This window comes from Carassius gibelio, chromosome B17, assembly GCF_023724105.1.
Source record: "Carassius gibelio isolate Cgi1373 ecotype wild population from Czech Republic chromosome B17, carGib1.2-hapl.c, whole genome shotgun sequence".
In the NCBI taxonomy this organism is placed as follows: domain Eukaryota; kingdom Metazoa; phylum Chordata; class Actinopteri; order Cypriniformes; family Cyprinidae; genus Carassius; species Carassius gibelio.
The window spans coordinates 880,296-898,687 of record NC_068412.1 but is presented as its reverse complement, the minus strand read 5'-3'; the positions used below and the strand labels follow the sequence as shown (position 1 = coordinate 898,687).

At 38.0% G+C, this 18,392-nt stretch overlaps 2 protein-coding genes across 3 annotated transcripts; one reads left to right on the top strand and one right to left on the bottom strand.

The window, feature by feature from the left end:
- Window positions 1–1,238: 1,238 nt before the first annotated feature.
- Window positions 1,239–9,208, bottom strand: LOC127975843 (kanadaptin-like). Of its 2 annotated transcripts, none has more exons than XM_052579851.1 (14): window positions 8,362–9,208; window positions 7,443–7,638; window positions 6,809–6,937; window positions 6,674–6,734; window positions 6,329–6,468; window positions 5,768–5,928; window positions 5,627–5,696; window positions 5,297–5,489; window positions 4,339–4,441; window positions 4,031–4,238; window positions 3,666–3,764; window positions 3,405–3,475; window positions 2,788–2,857; window positions 1,239–2,101 (listed from the first exon to the last, which is right to left on the bottom strand). In XM_052579851.1, exons 1-14 carry the CDS (start codon window positions 9,169–9,171, stop codon window positions 2,052–2,054), a joined length of 2,361 nt encoding a protein of 786 aa, XP_052435811.1. In that variant the 5' UTR covers window positions 9,172–9,208; the 3' UTR covers window positions 1,239–2,051. The 2 variants fall into 2 exon arrangements, with proteins under 2 accessions (XP_052435811.1, XP_052435812.1); XM_052579852.1 differs by having other exon boundaries at window positions 4,339–4,438.
- A 187-nt stretch (window positions 9,209–9,395) lies between these two features.
- On the top strand, window positions 9,396–15,588 carry supt7l (SPT7 like, STAGA complex subunit gamma). The gene is made up of 5 exons (XM_052579863.1): window positions 9,396–9,516; window positions 9,957–10,434; window positions 11,090–11,414; window positions 11,526–11,763; window positions 15,172–15,588. The coding sequence occupies exons 2-5, from the start codon at window positions 10,004–10,006 to the stop codon at window positions 15,429–15,431; spliced, it is 1,254 nt and encodes a 417-aa protein (XP_052435823.1). The 5' UTR covers window positions 9,396–9,516; window positions 9,957–10,003; the 3' UTR covers window positions 15,432–15,588.
- The last annotated feature ends 2,804 nt before the right edge of the window (window positions 15,589–18,392 follow it).

Here is an 18,392-nt window from a genome sequence, read left to right as displayed (position 1 = left end):
AGCAGTGTGAGGCATGAGCGTTCCAGTGCCATTGGGTTTTTAGTGGTATTTAGTGATGATGAAGACAGAAGCAGCCGGATTAATTCTGTAGTATAGGGATCCCAGACATCAACATAGTGGTGGGCCAGATGTGGGCCAGACCTGGGCCGAAACTACTTGCTGTCTGGGATATACTCTCTTCCCAGATTCGACCTGCAGCAAAGATGATTAGACAATACTTCATAGTACATAAGGACAATGACCCAAAACATACTGCAGAAGCAACCCAGGAGTTTTTGAAGGTAAAAAAGTTGAATATTCTGCAATGGCCAAGTCAATGTCCTGATCTCAACCCATTTGAGCATGCATTTCACTTGTTAAAGACAAAGGCAGAAAGACCCACAAACAAACAATGACTGAAGTCAACTGCAGTAAGGGCCTGGCAAAGCATCACAAAGTAGGAAACCCAGTCTCTGGTGATGTGCATGAGATCCAGACTTAAGGCAGTCATTGCCTTACTGCATTAATCACATACTTACATTAACATTTACATTTAGTCATTTAGCAGATGCTTATATATATATTTTTTATTATATAATAAAAATAAAACAGATAGAATAGAAAAAGAATACAGCAAGCTAGTGTTGCACACACACATGAATATATACACACATAAATATATATATACATTTATTATTATTAATTCATAATAGATAAGAGATAATGTAAAAACATGATAATTTAAGCAAGTTTACTGGTGGGTTTGGTGCTCCTTCATTTTGCCAGTGGGTTAAACTGAGTGTATCCAGAGACATGCCTGAACATGACTTAAATGTTGCCTTGAACATGCCTGAACACTTTTTTTTTTTCATAAATATATTTAAATATAGATATAATTTAATAAATAAACTTTTTCCCCTTAAATTAACAAGCTTGTAACAATACTACTTACAATATTTATTTATTCATTCATAAAAATCTGAAAAATTTGACAAAAAACTAAAAAAAAAAAAAAAAAAAATCACGTTCAATGACCTGAAGAGGAAAATGATTTTTAGAATTACTCTAAATTACTTTTTACTTAAAAAAAAAAAAAAAAAAACTATAAATTTTAAGGCATGCATTTTGTGTACAGGTTGTTCAGAAAGCATTTGATATTTTTGATCATTTAGAGGCCATAGAAATGTGCTTAGCAAATATGACGGGTTTAATAGGGTTATGACTTAAAATACCCCAAACACTCAACACAAGACCCCAAGTTGATGAGACACAGCATAAATGTTTATTTTTACAAAATATAAGTAACAAAAAACACATTTTGTATGTGATTAATCATTCTCTCCAAACAATGGAGAATTCAAAAGCACTAAAAGCGGTGAATAAACAGAGAGAACAGTGCGTAGTAGCGAATGTGGGGAGCCTAATCCATCCTCGGAGATGCCAACACACACACACACACACACACATACAGTCCACATCACCAACACTGAGTCACTCGTCTTCATCAATATTAAGAGAAGTGAATATGCACATAAATAATGTACACGGAGCTCACTCTAACTCCCCTTCTTGCAAACACACACACACGCCCACAGACTGATTCATTAACAGCTTGCTCCAAATCCTAGAATGCCAAGCAAGTGTCCAGATGGCTGGTAAAGCCGCCTCTCTCTGAGGAGGCATCGTTAGCAGTCAACAGAACCGCATCCAACAGGAGCTCTCGCCATACGGAGCGTGGCCACTCAGCCAAACTGAGGAGGGAGTCCGCCGTTGTTCCGAGAATGACCCAGAACAGCGGATTGAGTGGTCAATGAGCTCACTTAAGCCTGTTTAAATGATCCCAGAACAGCAGAAGTGCTTAAGCATAAGTGGACTGACATTACAGTGGCATGATGTATTTGACGAAAATATATCATCAAATGGAATACATTTCGAACTGAATAAGCAGCAAAACAGAATCTACTAGCTTGTCCATGAAAACAATAGAATAATCTGTCCACTCCAAGGGTTAAGATGAACGTTTGGGCTGATTCCATTCCTGATCCAGAGAGGATGGTCTTTCCTTCCTGTATTCAGTATCCATACTTATCGTTTAGATGTGTCCGACCATCACCAGTCTGACCTGTTCACAACAGACACGCGGGATAAATAAATCAATTTTTCCATTAGAAATCATTCCAATGTGCTGATTTGGTGCTCAATAAATATTTAGTTAATATTTGTGTGAATACTGTGATGCATTTTTAGGATACTTAGATAAATGTGACCCCAAGCTTTTGAACAGTAGTCTACATTGAGCAAAAATTCTTTCAAAGCAGATTAAAGAACACATTATGTCTTTATCTTTTGATAAGGTCATAGATAGCCATATGGCTAATACAGTAAAGTAACAAGGGCCATTTGTTAGCTTAACATGATAACAATTTAAGCACCATACCAACAAAAATGGATTCTGGCAGAAACTGGATCCCATTCTCTCTTCTGTTCTTAAAAACAGAAAACCTTATCTTATAATAACCTCCTGACTTTAAAATAAATGCCTTGGAATTAATGTGTTTTCCCATAATGCAACTTCTCTAATCCTCAGAAATGTCAGAACCGTGTTTGAAGTGTCCTAAGATCAAAAGCTAACACTCACTGAAAATAATGTTTCACTTTCAGTGAAAGCCTGTAAATTGAGATTAAAAGGGTTCAGTGCCAAGAATGCTTGATTTTTGATGCATATTTCTAACTGCGCAAAGGTTTTTTTGTTTGTTTTGGACTTAATTGTATCACAGCCATTCGGGGTGAAGAGAGGCAGCTATTTACCCGATGGAGGAACCCAAACGCAGTAGTCTGGGTCATCTTCTGGGTACTGCTTAGACATGGTCACAGGAGGCTAGAAATAAAGGTAGAAATGTATAAATATTAGAGCATGAGAAAACTAATTCTAGAACCTTACTGTAAGTTATAGAGAAATTCTACATGTTCAGATCCATAAAGTAATACCAAAAAGTATTTACACACTTAAGGATCACAAAAGTGTTCTACCTAGCAGAATGACCTTTTAAAAACAGTGATAATTTGAAATATTAATACAATATTTCACAAAAGAACAAATGTTGTATTTTGTATATGTCATTTTTTTTTCTACCTAGCTACCATGTTATTAATCATATTTGCTTTGGACATATCTCGTCTGACAACCAGAAAATATCAAAATACTTTTTGTCTTAATTTAGAATAGTATAACAGTAGTTTTTTTTTTTTTTTTTTTTTTTTTTTTTAAGTTAATAGCTAATATTTTGTGAAATGTTTTACTTCAAAAACATTCTTGTGAAAAAAATGTGTTAATTTCTTGTATTTTGTTAACATCATTGGTTACAAATCTTATGTCTTAAGTAGAGCGGTTTATATGCAGAATTATTTACAGCTTCAATACTTACTCTGCTGGGGCCAATCATTTTCTTCTTTGTATTTTTCTTTGGAACATTTGAGACACTATTGTCAATTTCCTCTGTTGGGATATGAATCACAAAGAAAAAGTGCATCAGACATTTGTTTTCAGACTGCCTTAATCCACTTAAAGGTCAAACTAGAAGCAGGACTAATTGAAGAAACATGTTTTAAAACAGTCACACTTCACATTTCAAAGAAATTATGCCACAGAATGCAAGAAACCATACACACTGAATATGTGATTCTACCTTTTGGACGAGAGGCACTTTTCTCTTGAAGATGGGGAGACTTCTGTTTTTCGTGAGATGCAACTATCTTAGCAGGCTCGTCCTCTTGGTCTCCTTTAGCTAGACACAAAGAAATATTGGCGAAAATATCTCTTAGCTTTGATTACATGCCAATATTATGGATTAGATTTTGTCAAAAGTGGAAGCCAAGTAAAATTAGACTCTGTGTAGCACACTACACTGACGTCTTGTGGTCAGAAATAGAATTACACTACTCTGGGAATATTGTATTGCAAATCCCCCCCCCCCCCCCCCCCACCAAACCCCACCACACCCCACAACAGCACTTTTATGGCAGTGATTAGTTATTTTGGTAAATGTTTAACCATTAGGGCGGTGTGTCTGAGTTTCACTGGAGTGTTCTGAGCTGGTGGTCTCTGCAGACTGAACGACTTCCATATCAACATCTGTGACCGCATCCTCCATCTTCTCGCTTTTTTCTTCCTCCTCTTCTTCCTCTTCCTCACCAACAGAGGGCATTTCTTTCATGTTGAAGAGCTCAGGAGGCAGATTGGTTCGCTTTGCGGGTAACGTCTGCATATTTAGGTGAATGAGAGAGAGAACGCATTACATTGCCTAATGACATATATTACAATTATATATATTATTCCTACACAAATTTAAAAAGACTCACTCCTATTGTTCCAGTCTTCAGTTTGAATTTACTTCCTCCTTTCATGGCTCCAAACATTGGCAGGGATAACTTCTTAGGATTCTCAGTGTCCGTGGACTGACTACTAGATCAGTATTTAAAAAATAAAATACAAATTAGGCCCCTATTAAGTTTATTTACTTCTTTTTTTAATATTTTCAAATATTTTCTAGTTTAACTACATTTTAATAATCAACTTCAGGCAATCAGTTGACTTTACAAAACTTTAACAAATGTTTGAATTTATTAAAATTAGTGACCTTTGAAATGTCTTTTTTCCCAGAAATTCAGTGTAGTCTACTTATATTTTTCTGCATAGTTTTATTTAAATTGAATATAAAAAACGGTGGAAATCCAGTTAATTTAAATTGTGATATTTCTTAAACAATAATTTACAGTTAATGACACACTGGAAGATCATCTTGGGTCATTTTGGCTTTACTTTTCAACAGCGGAAGAAAGAGGACGTGTCATGACATCCAGTGTTTTTTTTTAAATTCTTTTTACACTCTGTGGTACAGCCCTATTTTTGATTTATTCATCCCAATTCCATGATATTTCACATGATAAAGTTCTATAAATTCATTTTTATGACTGGATTCCATGACTCCATCACAGAAATTGCAGGGCCCTGTGAACAACCTACACAAATAATAAATCTTAACAGCGAGTGACTCTCAGAATTCTCCTGAATTTATTCTCACAATATTTACACCACGATCACAAACCCATTGCTTTACAGATTTATGCCAAAAAAGAAATCTGAATCATTCAAACTGCAAAACCAGGCCTGTGAAATCATGCAGCGTAACTGATGAGAGATACAGAAATCTTCATGAGACTGCAGTAGTGAATTAGAAATCACATCTTTTGTACATTAGTAGCTAAACCCTTAGTTAATTGGAATGACCAGCTTGTCTGGAGGGAACACTGAGCTCACCTGCTGGGCTGTAATGAAGGTAGCTGTGTGGGTTTGGCCAGATCTGCTAGCTTGCGCAGTCTCTGACCTTCCTTCTTCAACTCGGCCACATGTAAATGTAGCTTCTTTCTCTCCACTCCATCCAGAGCCGTCTCGCTGCGTACAACGCTCATGAAAGCATCTAGAGGGTCCTCTGTCGAAGAACTGGAGACTCCTGAAGGAGGACAACAAGCATGAAGTGTAAACTTACACATGATGAAATACGGAGGCATATATATATATATATATATATATATATATATATATATATATATATATATATATATATATATATATAAAAGAGAGATTTACCTTTCCCAGAAGAACTGAGTCTATTTTCAGTCTCAGCCAGCTCTTTTTCAACCTCAGCCAGTTTGGCTAGCTAGGAAAAAAATGCATATTCCATCAATACCAGGTACAGCACACACAGGAAATATGCAGCTGGATCCGTACCAGTGATTCATACGTAACAGGACGCTCCTGAATCTTTCCAGCCTTCTTCATGCGTTCAGTCCGCTTCTTCTCCACCGCTCCTGTCCGGTCAAGGAATGTGTCATCATCACTGTCATAAAAATCTTCATCTTCCCAGTTCTTCTTCTTGCGTTTTCGGGACACTGTAAAGAGATTAAACTTGTAAGAGGCTGCTTCTAAGAGGACTGTAAATGCAGGCAAAAAAATAAAACTGATAAAAAAACAATGATAAAAGAATTTCCCCAATTTTTATTGACCTGTCAGCATTATTACAGGTTCTTAAAGACAATTACCACTAATAACACTGACTGGATTATTTTGCTGTTTCAACAAAACATTATTATTAAAGAGACTAGCAATTTAAAACCAACAAACTTCTAAGATCCAATCACTTACGGTTACAAAAATTCCACCCTAAATACAACATCAAAGATTTTGTATATTTAATTTTAACATCATGGTGATTAAAAAAAAAAAAAAAAGTTTAAATTTGACAGCTCCAGTCATAAATCTGTCAATAATGACAGTTTGATGTTTACCTACCTGCCTCCTGTCTCAGAAGACCACGGGCCTCCAGAATGCGGCAGGCCTCTAAGCAGCATTGGATGGCTGCTTCTTTCTTTTTCCCTGAGTGGGTCACTTCAGCCACCAACTGCCTGCCCAGAGCATCATCCACTGGCAACCTAAAAGTATTTTCAAATTCCAACTTCTATGTTAATGTCACCAAAATTACTTGTATACTTTTTCATAAGTAAAGTTTACAACATAAGATCAACCAGTCTGTGTATTTCAGTATAGTTTTGCCACTAGTCATAGCTGGTGATAAACTGCTAAAAATAAAGAAAGGCGCAAATGTGGTTTGGTTGCAAACAGAAATTAAGTGCTTACTTAATTCTGCAGAGCCATGTACCATGGCCTTGTTCTTCATACTCAAACTCTAGTTCTTCTCCTGAAATAAACAGTTAAAATAATGTTTACGTGGTAAAGAAATCAAGATTCTTCATATGAATCTAATTATTTTACCTTCTCTGTCATAAAATCCCTGTAATGCCTTTTTAGGATCTTTTAAGTATGCTGCTTCCTGATCCTCTTGAAATTCTGTGGCAAATGGATTCTCCTCATTCTCGTCCTCTTCTGGCACTGGCTCTTCATCTAAAAAAACAAAACAAAACAATGTGAAAGTTTTCTGAGAACAGGTAGATACAATGGGCCTCACAATCATCATTTGAATAACACGCCCCTTAAAACACCCCGGTTTAGAAGCCTTCCCCCTAGAGTTTACGACATGGAGAAACGAAACCTGGCCAAAAAGAAAAATTAATCTCATGACAGAAATTGATCTTACTCCAAAAATACCCGTTAAAGGGACAGTTCAAAAATTGCGGTCAAAATCCGAGGTAAAGAACAATATCAATACTGTTCAGTTTCTTGCACAGACCAATCGGTTTGTGTCTTTAAACATAAATGTATCATCACGAGCCACAAGGTTTAATTTGGTTTTGTTAGTGTATGTTTTTTTTTTACTCTCAAAGCCATGATTCCCATCCACTTCCATTAAATGACTGACAGAGTTCAAACGACGAACCCAATTTTCTGTTGTACGCTCGTTTCGTAAATGAGGCCCAATAGATTAAGGATCATCTGTTGTCTTTGTTACCCATTCCCCAAGAGCAGCCGGTATTTTCGGAGGAGCTTCTCGTTGTAGCACTGGCTTCACTGTCCTCTTTCTCTTCCTCCTCATCTGAGCCGTCACCCATCATCCTCTTCTCCAGCTCTTCTCTCTGTTTTCTAGCACGCTCTCTGAGCTCTGTCACCGTCAGTTCAGATTCTGCTTCTTCATCAAACTCTGGACCCTGAGAAAAGAGGGAATCTGGTATAATCAAAGCTAGTTCAAGCAATAATACTGAAGCGGATGAGTTAAATCTATTTATGAGGTCTGATTTAACTCATAAATGGGGCAAAATATTGGTTAGATGTTACTTACATAATAAAAAAATAACACATTTTGAATTTCATCAACTACTGGACAACACCGTAAAAAAAAAATATAAATATATGTATTCTAAATTGTAAGTTGTAAATAAAACAAACTACTGGAATATGTTTTACGAAAGAGAATAAGAGGAAAAAAACAACTATTTCTTAAAAAAAACAATGTCTAATTTAATTTTACTTGCTGTTTCTCATTGTAATTAATTGTGAAATTTACTAGCAACTTCTGAGTTACATATGTTTTGGTAAGTTTGAATTGTTAACCACAGTTTCTGGTGAAATACCATTGTTAATACAGCTATTAAAGCCACAAAAGGTACCATGTTTTATGGACAAGTACATATTCAAAACCATGGTGCATGAACATGGTAATCATTTAGTGTCATGGCAGTAAACACACTGTGAACACACACCCGAGCAGTGGGCAACCATTTATGCTGTGGCGCCCGGGGAGCAGTTTGGGGTTCGGTGTCTTGCTCAAGGGCACCTCAGTCGTGGTTTTGCTGGCCCGAGACTCAAACTCACAACTCAAGGGTTAGGAGTCAAACTCTTTAACCACTAGGACTTGACTAATAAATACATACCTGCAAAATAAAGAGTCTTGTGCTTCCTCCAAACTTCAAAACATGTCCCACTCGTAGCCTTATGTATGTTTTAGGCGGTATTTTGTTCTTATTCACAAAAGTCCCATGAGTGCTCCCCAGATCATAGGCATAAAAGCCCTTCTCCTCTCCTACGACCCCGTCCTGCCCAGCTCTGCCCCGGTACTGCACCACGGCGTGGTAGCGGGAGATGGACGGGTGCTCCAGAGACACATCACACACTGGCAACCGACCCACCACAAAGTAACTACTCTGGGTCAGTGGGACCGCATCTAGGATCGCCCCGTTTTTCAGCAGCTCAAACGAGTAGCTGATGTCAGGAACAGATCCCCACGGGGGCTCGGTGTATGGGAGCGGAGGAAATTTACCCGCCGGGGGTAGCTTGACACTGGCAGGGATCTTTTGTCGGATGTCTTTTGGTTTGGGCTGGACCTTCTTTGCCTCTGATCTCTCGGATGATGGCTGATCGGACGGGTCAATTAAAGTCTCTGTGGGTTTTTCAGTTGGCTGCTTATGTTTAGTATCAAGATCTGTGTCTTTATTCTCCGATCTGCTGCCGTTTAATTCCTCTGCGAGTTTCTTGCTTGAGTTTAATCCTCCTGACTTCTTCACTGTGAGCAATTGAGCCACAAAAATATCCGGTTTCTTAAAAGGATCATCTGTGTTTTCATTAGTGCTTGTGATGTCCTGTTTCGTATCACTACTTTGCACGTTCCCAGGGTCCGAGCTCTTCTCTGTGTCCATTTCAGTGTGATTATTTTCAATCTCTTCGTTGCATTCAGACTCCATCATGCGCTCACTCTTCACGATATGGTGTGTTTGGTGTAACACTTTAATGATTCCGATCCTGTAGTCTATAATTTGTAATATAGATAAATCTTCTTTAGTTTATATCAGTAAATGTATAAAGATATCTTAATATGTATGCATAGTAATTGTTTGCATTTTATATAGTGGTTTTAACATATTAAAGTATTTATATCTTATCTCCACCGTCTAGGAACTATTTAAAGTTTCCACGGAAATATTTCAGGGTGGTCCCTCACATCCGCTCGTAGATTATACGTCGTTTTGTCGAAATGATACATATTGATTTATTTTAGTATTATTCGTCTTTATGATCATCTACTCAAAAAGGTAACTCTAACTAAGCGATTTTTTATGATAATTATGATGTTGATTATGCTTTATGAGTGCCACATTAAACATTGGGTATCGCAGGGCGTCTTATATTGTGTAGCGTGAATGTATAAATTAACTATAAATACACAAAAGCATGAAAGTTTCTGAAACTTAAAACATACATTTTATGTGCATATTATAGTATATAAATATAAAGTGTACTCTTTAAGTATTGAACTGAAATGTCATGTGATGTGTGGGGGGATAGTTTGAAATGTCACAATGCAAAAAATAGCAAATTATAGTTTTCAAAAATAAATAAATAATTAAAAATAATGATCTTCTGATATTTGAGTTAACCATTCATAAGTACTACTGTACATGTGCATCGGGTGACAGGAGATATGAGCTTTCATAGAAATGCCAGTTTTAACAGTGTATTCTATGGTTTTTAGATTGTACCACTGTCAAAAGAAACATTGAGTGACAGCACTGTGTGAAGATGATGCGTTATTGGGGCGAGCTCCCAGTGGCTTCGGCTCCCCCGGGCCGCAGTTCTTTTGACCTTCTGCAGCGTGAGTTCCGCCAGGTGGAGATGCAGGACCCTCCCTTGCACCAACCTTCTGCACAGCGCCCACGTCCCACTACCATGCTGGATATCCCCTCTGAGCCCTGCAGCCTCACGATCCACACTGTGCAGCTGAGCCAGCATGCTCGTCGTCTCCGGGGTCTCATTGCTGCTGCCCAGCAAGGCCAGCAACCCCTGTCCACATTATTAGATTCCCAGGGAGTCATGAAACCCGAGGATGGGGATGCTCTACCTCCCCGGCCTGCCACACCAACTGTACCTGATGATCTGCTTCCACTGGATAGTAAAGCTCCTCGACAGCCATTCCAACTACGTCATAGTGACCCAGAGAGTGACTTCTACAAGTATGTCAACAGATCATCATGCATTGTTTGTCCTATCTATTAATTTATTAAAAAATACATGAAAATTCCAATTATACATACAGTGACCTGAATACACCTCTTCTAGGAACAGAATGTTTTTAATTTCTGAATTAAAAATTGATTTAGAAATTTTATGGAAGAATAAATTAAAATAAAATAAATTATGTACAGATGTCTTAATATCATAGTTAAGATAAAAAAAAAACAGTTTTAAGCAGATTTTTATTCTTGGACTATTTCATGTGATGTAAACTATTTCATGTGATGTAATTCATGAAATGTCATGTGATGTAATTCTTTCAATTTAATTAGTAATTATATTTTTATAAACTCATTAAGCTAGATTCGATTCTTTTCACTGTATCCTTATATATTGACCCTTGTCTGTCTGAAAGGCCTATATTAACCTTGAACTTCAAAGATTAAAGATTAAAATTTAAGGATTTGTGAAGCCAACATTTAAATTTGTCTCGATGAACCTTTCCTCTACATACAGAATCCTCAGATGCAGCCTATAAATTTAAACCTAAACATTTGATATGTAATTTTATAAAGAAAACTCCACACTTGTCCTGTGATTCCTGTTTTCTGTTTTTCTCTTTTTTTCAATTTGTCCACTTCTCCCTCATTTTAGAGGTAAAGGTGAGCCAGTCACTGAGTTGAGCTGGCCGTCCTGCCGCCAGCTTCTGTACCAGTCAGTGGCCACAGTGCTCGCTCATGTTGGATTTGAGTCCGCGAATGAGAGTGTGCTGGAGACTTTGACTGACCTGGTCCACGAACATTACCTGCGGATCACCAAGTTGCTGCGCGTGGCTGTTGACAGGGAGGCCTGCCAGGGCTCTACACCCTTCCCTGATGTGGTGGAACAGGTATTCCATGAGGTGGGCATTGGCAGTGTCCTGGCTCTGCAGCGCTTCTGGCAGACCCGCATTAAAGACTACCACAGCTACATGCTGCAGGTGAGAGATCTCCAATATTATGCCAGTTTCAATATCTACAGGACTGTGTTCCTTTGATTTTACATTGTGATTGCTATGGCATTGACTGACTAGTGTCGTCTTGGACTGTAGGTCAGTAAGGAGCTCTCAGAAGAGTATGAGAGACTTGTGAATCCAGAAAAAGCTCTGGAGGATTCCAAACCCTTGAAGGTTAAAGATGAACCAGGGAGTGACACCGCTATCCCTTTGAGCGAGGAGCCAGAAGCGGATCTGGCCTCAGGTGACCAAGCCCTTCCCATCGGTGTTCTGGGCACATCCAGTGAAAGACTGGCTGGAGGACTGGAAGAGGGACATTCCCCTCACACATCAGGTAACCCATTCGCTTGTGAAGGACCCTTATTAGGGATCAGTCAAGACGAACTGAATTGTTCAAAAGAAAACTTATTTAAAACATCATACCTTTAGAAGTCTGTTTTTGCTACTGTACCTTTAAGACTTCCTTATGCAAATCTTCTTTGTTATGATTGGCTAACCTCTAAGTTTGTGAGATGATTAGCAAACATACTCCACAGAAAGTTACAAAATAAAGTCAAAATTGATCAATTCTCAACAATATAAAAAAAAAGGCAAAAATGCCTAAAAAATATTTAGCGTCATAATATAAGTATCTTTCCCAAAATAAAAGTTAAACAGTTGAAAGTCAAAATGATAATATAATATTATCTGAACACTATTATCTGTTACGTTAGATATATAAACCTGAATATAAATACATGTCTGTTTAATTAAAGTTTTCACAGTATTTTATTTATATATTTTTGGTCTCATTTTAGTTTTGGGACCAGTTCTCACTATTAACCAACCGCTTATGATGACTTTTGCCTCAGTATATAACAGTAAGGTATTTGTTATGCTTGGGTACTGGGTACATTAAGGGATGTAGAATATGGTCAGAATGCAGAATAATGATGCAGATTAAGGCATTAATATGTGCTGTATAAGTACTAATAAACAGCCAGTATGCTAGTAATGTACATGCTAATAAACAACTAGTCAATACTGAAAATTGGTCACCAAACTAAAGTGTTACCATATTTTATTCTGCCATATTTCCCGTAGTCACACAGCCACTGCCTTGTGGCCCTGATGGATGACCCCGTTTGAAAACCCTTGCTTTAAATTACTGTAACACTTTCAAAGTAAACATATAATCACAAAGTAACGAGTTTCAATACAACCTGAGCGTTTGGACTCACAGGGCAATTCTTGCTTTGCATTCGGCAATTCTTAAAGGGGGGGGTGAAATGCTCATTTTCACTCAATATCCTGTTAATCTTGAGTACCTTTAGAGTAGTACTGCATCCTTCATATCTCCAAAAAGTCTTTAGTTTTATCATATTTATAAGAGAAAAATATTCTGTGCCGATTTTTTTTGGAAAAACACGAGCCACTGGAAGCGTGACGTGTGGGCGGAGCTAAAGAATCACAATCGAGTAGGCTTTTGAGTTGAGAGCGTTTGAAAGTTGTGACATTACCATGAGAAAAAAAAAAAAAAAACATCATCCAAAACAAACCATGGCTAACAGTCAGATTCAGCGTATATTTATGATCCAGAATCAGATCCAGAGGCTGAAACTGAATGAGAGCAGCAGCAGCAACGACTCGCTCCGAGCGGGGCTCGAACCCGGGTCTCCGGCATGGGAGGCGGACGCACTCAACAAGGAGGCAGAGATATTTTAAGCAGTTTTACTCAACGCCTGCGGTTCCAACACACGATCGTGACCCTTTTTCGTTGGGATTGCATCATCCTTAAGAAAAAAACGATACGCAAATCCGTCGTCAAACTGGGCCTTGTTTGTAAAACAAGCATCTTCGAAATGCAGGGACCAAACAAAAACACTTGCACAACTCCGTCGATGCTCTTTCAAAATAAACTCCGTCCACTGGTCCCTTAATGTTTTTTTTTTTTTTTTTCTTTGGTAATTTGTGCAGGGTTGTCTTGCCCTGGCAACCAAAAACACACTTCTTTTGTGACATTTCGCGACGCTCTCGCTCTGATCAGTGAATGTCTGTGCTCTCAGTGCTCTGCTATACGGGAGCGCGCGCTCTTCCGGGAGAAGTGCCCTTAGGACCGATATAAGGAAATTCCGCTCCATCTAACGTCACACAGAGCCATACTTGAAAAAAAACTTTCCGAAACTTGTGACAAACCGGAAGGAGTATTTTTGGAACAAAAATACTGCTTCAAACGTACAATTAAATTTTTGAAACTTTGTCCATGTTTAGCATGGGAATCCAACTCTTTAACAGTGTAAAAAAACTCAGTATGCATGAAATAGCATTTCACCCCCCCTTTAACTTGTAGACTAGAATTATTTAATGCAGGCATCCAGCCATGTGTTGAGCCCTTTTTTCTACTGTTTGTTCGACTGTCTGTTCTGCCAGACGCTTGGGAGTGAGCAGCACACCAACAACAGACTTTAGAAAAATGTTGTCCTTTGATCTGTCCACAACAGCTCCTAAATCAACATGTGAATTATACATAATAACAGGAACACTGCTCACTTCAGGCAATTTGATGTTTTATCTTTACCTTTGGCAAAATGTCTGCTTTGCACCTCTGTGTGAGCAGCCACTGTGTTTTCGGGTCTGTTTGGTTAAAGCTTTGGTTTGTTAAAGAAATTCCATTTAATTGGAAGACTGTAAACACTAATGAATAAATGCATTAGTGCAATAGGGCGTGAAAGAGAACTCAACTCACTACAAGTGTTCATGTGAACACAGCTGGTTGTCTTAAAGTGAATGCAAACATGAATATTAATATATTAGATCTGTGCATTTGGTCTTAAAGTGACAGCAAAAAAAAAAAAAAAAAAAACCTGCCCTGCTCTCATGACTGAATAAATGTAAAAGATTGAGAAAGAATCAGCGTTTTAACTAATACAATGAAGACCAAGTAGTGTTTAATTGATATTTGATTGTTTTACATTTGAACTGTAAGGGCTTTTCTTATCTTTTTTCCCCCTCCATATATTAGAATTTATTTTAATTTCTAAATGTTTATTTCTTAAAAAATAGCTTAAGATCTTTTTTATGTGCATTAGTTAGGCTGGTATTAGTTTTTGCAGTCTTTTTAATATCATTATCTTAAAAATACTGGTACAATTTACAGTGACGTTCTATATGGTAACCGCAGTTAAGCGCATTAGTAAATATGAACAATGAAAAATGTCTCAGCATTTGCAAATATATATAAATAACAGTTCTATTTTGCAAGCAGTCCTTTCTAGGGTTACATGATAAATTGTATTTTAATCGTGATCACGATTTCTTCTTTTCATTCAATTAAGCATAATCGTCTGTGATATTTAAACAACATTTCATATTTATCTGACATTTGCGTTATCTTGGACTGGTAACAAGCCTTCACAAGCTTTGAAGCTTGAGGTTGCTGGAGGTCAAGAGTTTAAATCCCTCAATGAGCTTTTCACTTAAATGGATGCATTTTGTGCCCGGTGTTTTAATTAATCTTCCCAATCTGTCAGCCAAGCACGCTTAAAGTGTTGATCATTTGAAAACAACAGCAAACATGTAGGTTTAACAATCTTGACTGTGATATTTTGCTGAAAGGAAAGCTTAATACAGCTAGTCTGTTGTATTTCAAGTGGTTGGTTGTGCTTGTTTTTTAAGGGAAAAAGCAATGATTTGCATAATGGCCAGAATTAAAAACAAGCATAACTTTGTTATAATCCATATTATTATTTGTTTTCTTCAATAGGAGCAGGGAATGGCTCTCCCTTGTGGCATTTAGCCCAGGTGAAGATGGAACCTCAGGACAGTGAGGAGGGCCAGGTATCGGCTCATGGGGTTCTGGGTAGCGACGTCTTTGAAGAGGGCCCCATGTCAACCATGAGTGAGGCTGGCATCCCTCCATCTCCTGGAGGTTCAGAAGGAAGTTACACTTCCCATTCACCAGATTCGCTCATGGGCACATCCCCTTTCACTCAGCGGCCAAAGAAGCGGATGAGAAAAGTATAAATAAAGAGACTGAAAGCACTTCCACAGTCATTGTGATGCATAGTATTACCTTGTGTTGAGACTAGATGTCTTACCTTTGAATGGAAGTTTTTTATGAAATTAAATGAACCTGACAAATAAAGTGCGAGTTTGAATGCTTCCCAAGCAAATGGCAGACGGTCACTGTTTTACCCAATTATTGAACGGGACAATTACTTGTTTGCTGTGGTAAAATTAGCATCTGTTTATTGTAACGAAACAATGGAGGGAGCACAACATGGGGAGTAATTATAGCCTGATGTCTGCTTCAAAACACACCGGGACATCAATCAAGGAGTAATGGCAAATTAATTACAGCATGCATAAATCTGCATGTTAAATAAGCAGGCCATTTCATTACCTGTGCACTCGCAGGCATCACAGTGGAGGTATTGTCTCCTAGCCACCTGCACCAAAACCGTTATCCTAAACACATACAGGTTGAGTGTAAATTTAGCTCGTCACACTTACCAGGTAACAGTGCAATGCATTCTTAGACTCAAATCAAAAGGAACCGAGACTGGATAGCATCTTTGAATGAATGGGTATGGTCTTTCAGTGGGCACTTCAAAGGGTTTTTTATTTCAGTTAGTCGAAAAAGTGACTTCACACCACAAGCTAACACATCTGTTCATATCTCATAAAAACCCTGTAATAATACTAAAACTCCATATACATCGGGAAGAAGGAGGCGCACATACAAAATGAAACTTTAATTGTTCAAAATGAACACAAAACAGCGCGTCAGCCCCTCACGGCGACTGACGCGCACAAATAAAAGCCAAAACATAAAATAATGTCCCAGGCCTGGTCCTCTCTCGTCCTTCACTATAGTCGCTCCAGTTTTATATCCTTCCATCTCCTACGTGGGACTCGATACCAGCGGTGGGGCTCAGGTGCAGCTCATCTCCAATCACTAAACCTGGCCTCACTCCTCGTTCCCACGCCTCTCGGCCCCGCCCCACTCGCCACAAACCCCAAAGAAATAAAACTCTTAATTTGCTAACAGTTCTATTTGTAGCTGCATTTTTACAATGTTTTCATGATGAATTATCACATTTTACCCCAAACTGTTGTCCCTGTAAAGTCCCTGGCCATTTCCTTTTGATTTTATTTGTAATTCTCTGTGTTCTTGATATTTCTCATTATAATTGTATTATTGTAGTACTGTACATACAACATTTATTTACAGTACTTGCAATATCATGATCATTTTCACATAATGATCATTTGACCCATGCACCCCTAATATGGAGTTTAAAATTCTCTGGCAGACACATTTTGAGTGGTGCTTTGGGAACAAGTTAGATACAACACATTAAATGTATACAGACATTGCTGTAATTTTGGTAAATGAAAAATCTTACAAATTGTGAAAATAGTTTAATCTGGTTTAGTTTAGTTAGTTTTTTTGTTTTGTTTTTTAGAATCATCCTAAAATTAGTTGGAGTGTGTGGCCTTCTAAAATGACAAATAAGAATACGTCTTATTTTAAAATTGATTCTTTCCACAGCTGTGGTTTTGTAATGAATAAAACACCATTTATGAACCTGTTTGTTTGAGAATTTTTTGTAATGCACTTTTTTTTCTTCGTCTGATCTTCTCCGTAATCTCCAGACAACAACAACAACAAAAAAAAGTAATATGTTCCCGTCCTTGTGCTCATTTCATTCGTCTCCAAAGACCTTTCTTCATTCCAACCTTACCTTCAGTTTAATTGGTTGTTGTTGCTGGATACTGTTTTGAAGAAAGAAACAGCAGGGGGCAGTAGTGCATCGCACCATCACATTTTCATCCAGTTCCACACTGCAGTTTCACCATCATTCCAGGTGTTCCATATTCCACTGGGCTGTGTCTGCTTTTATTGAGCTTCCTGCTTTGTGAACAAGCTGTATTGGAGCACATAGAGTAATCCATTTTACCCATCTCTAGTGGCAGTTATGATTTCCTTTAAGTCCTTTCACTAAATGGAAACATGTTCAGAACTCCAGCAGATAATTACACCTACGAGGCTTGACGATGCTTACAAATATATATGCTTGTGAGTGAAGAGTCACTTTGGCTTTTACTGGTGTAAACAGTAATTTCAGTGTTGTGGGTGATGTTACCTGTCCTGCAGCCAGCAAATCAAAGTTCAGTTTGTAGTTCAGATGAATTTACATAGTTTGTGTAAATGTTAAGGCTTGCCAATGATTCAGGGGTTCAAATGTTTCAACTACCTTTACCTTTTCACAAGTGGTTAATTTGTATTTAGTGATAAGCCCCACCTTCTAATTAAAACAGCCAATCACCAATAGAGTGCAACAGTCAGATACTGAAAGCAAAACTTTGGAAATTGATGTTTAATGGAAAACCAATTTTCCATATTCCACTGTTCTTCCCTCAACTTAAACGAGTTGATACACACCTCTCCCGTCTCAGTGCATCACCTAAATTGGTGTAGTGCGCGGTGCCACTATGCTAGTGTTTAGCTAAGCACCATTCATTGCTTAGGATCCAAACAGGGATGAATTTAGAAGATACCAAACTGTGATGAGTGGGGCGGGGGCCAGTGGAGTAAATGAAAATGAGCGACACCTTCACCACTCACCGGTCTCGAGTCCCACGGAGGAGCTCTGGAAGGATAAAAGGAGGAGTAACGACAGTGAAGGGTGAGAGAGGACCAGGTCTGGATTTTATTTTGTGTTTTGGTTCTGTTTGTATGCGGCAGTCGTCCGCGAGGGGCTGTAATGCTGTTTTGTGTTTATTTTGTTATTAAAGTTTTATATGAAACTCCCACCTCCTTCCCATACTACAAACAGTGTTACACAAACACTTCCATGTTTTCCCTATTTAAAGACAGTTACATGAGTAGATACACGAGTAAGTATGGTGACAAAATAAACCAAGGCGATTTCCTAAGCGGATAAAAATGATGACTATAATGTATGGTGGAAGAGCACT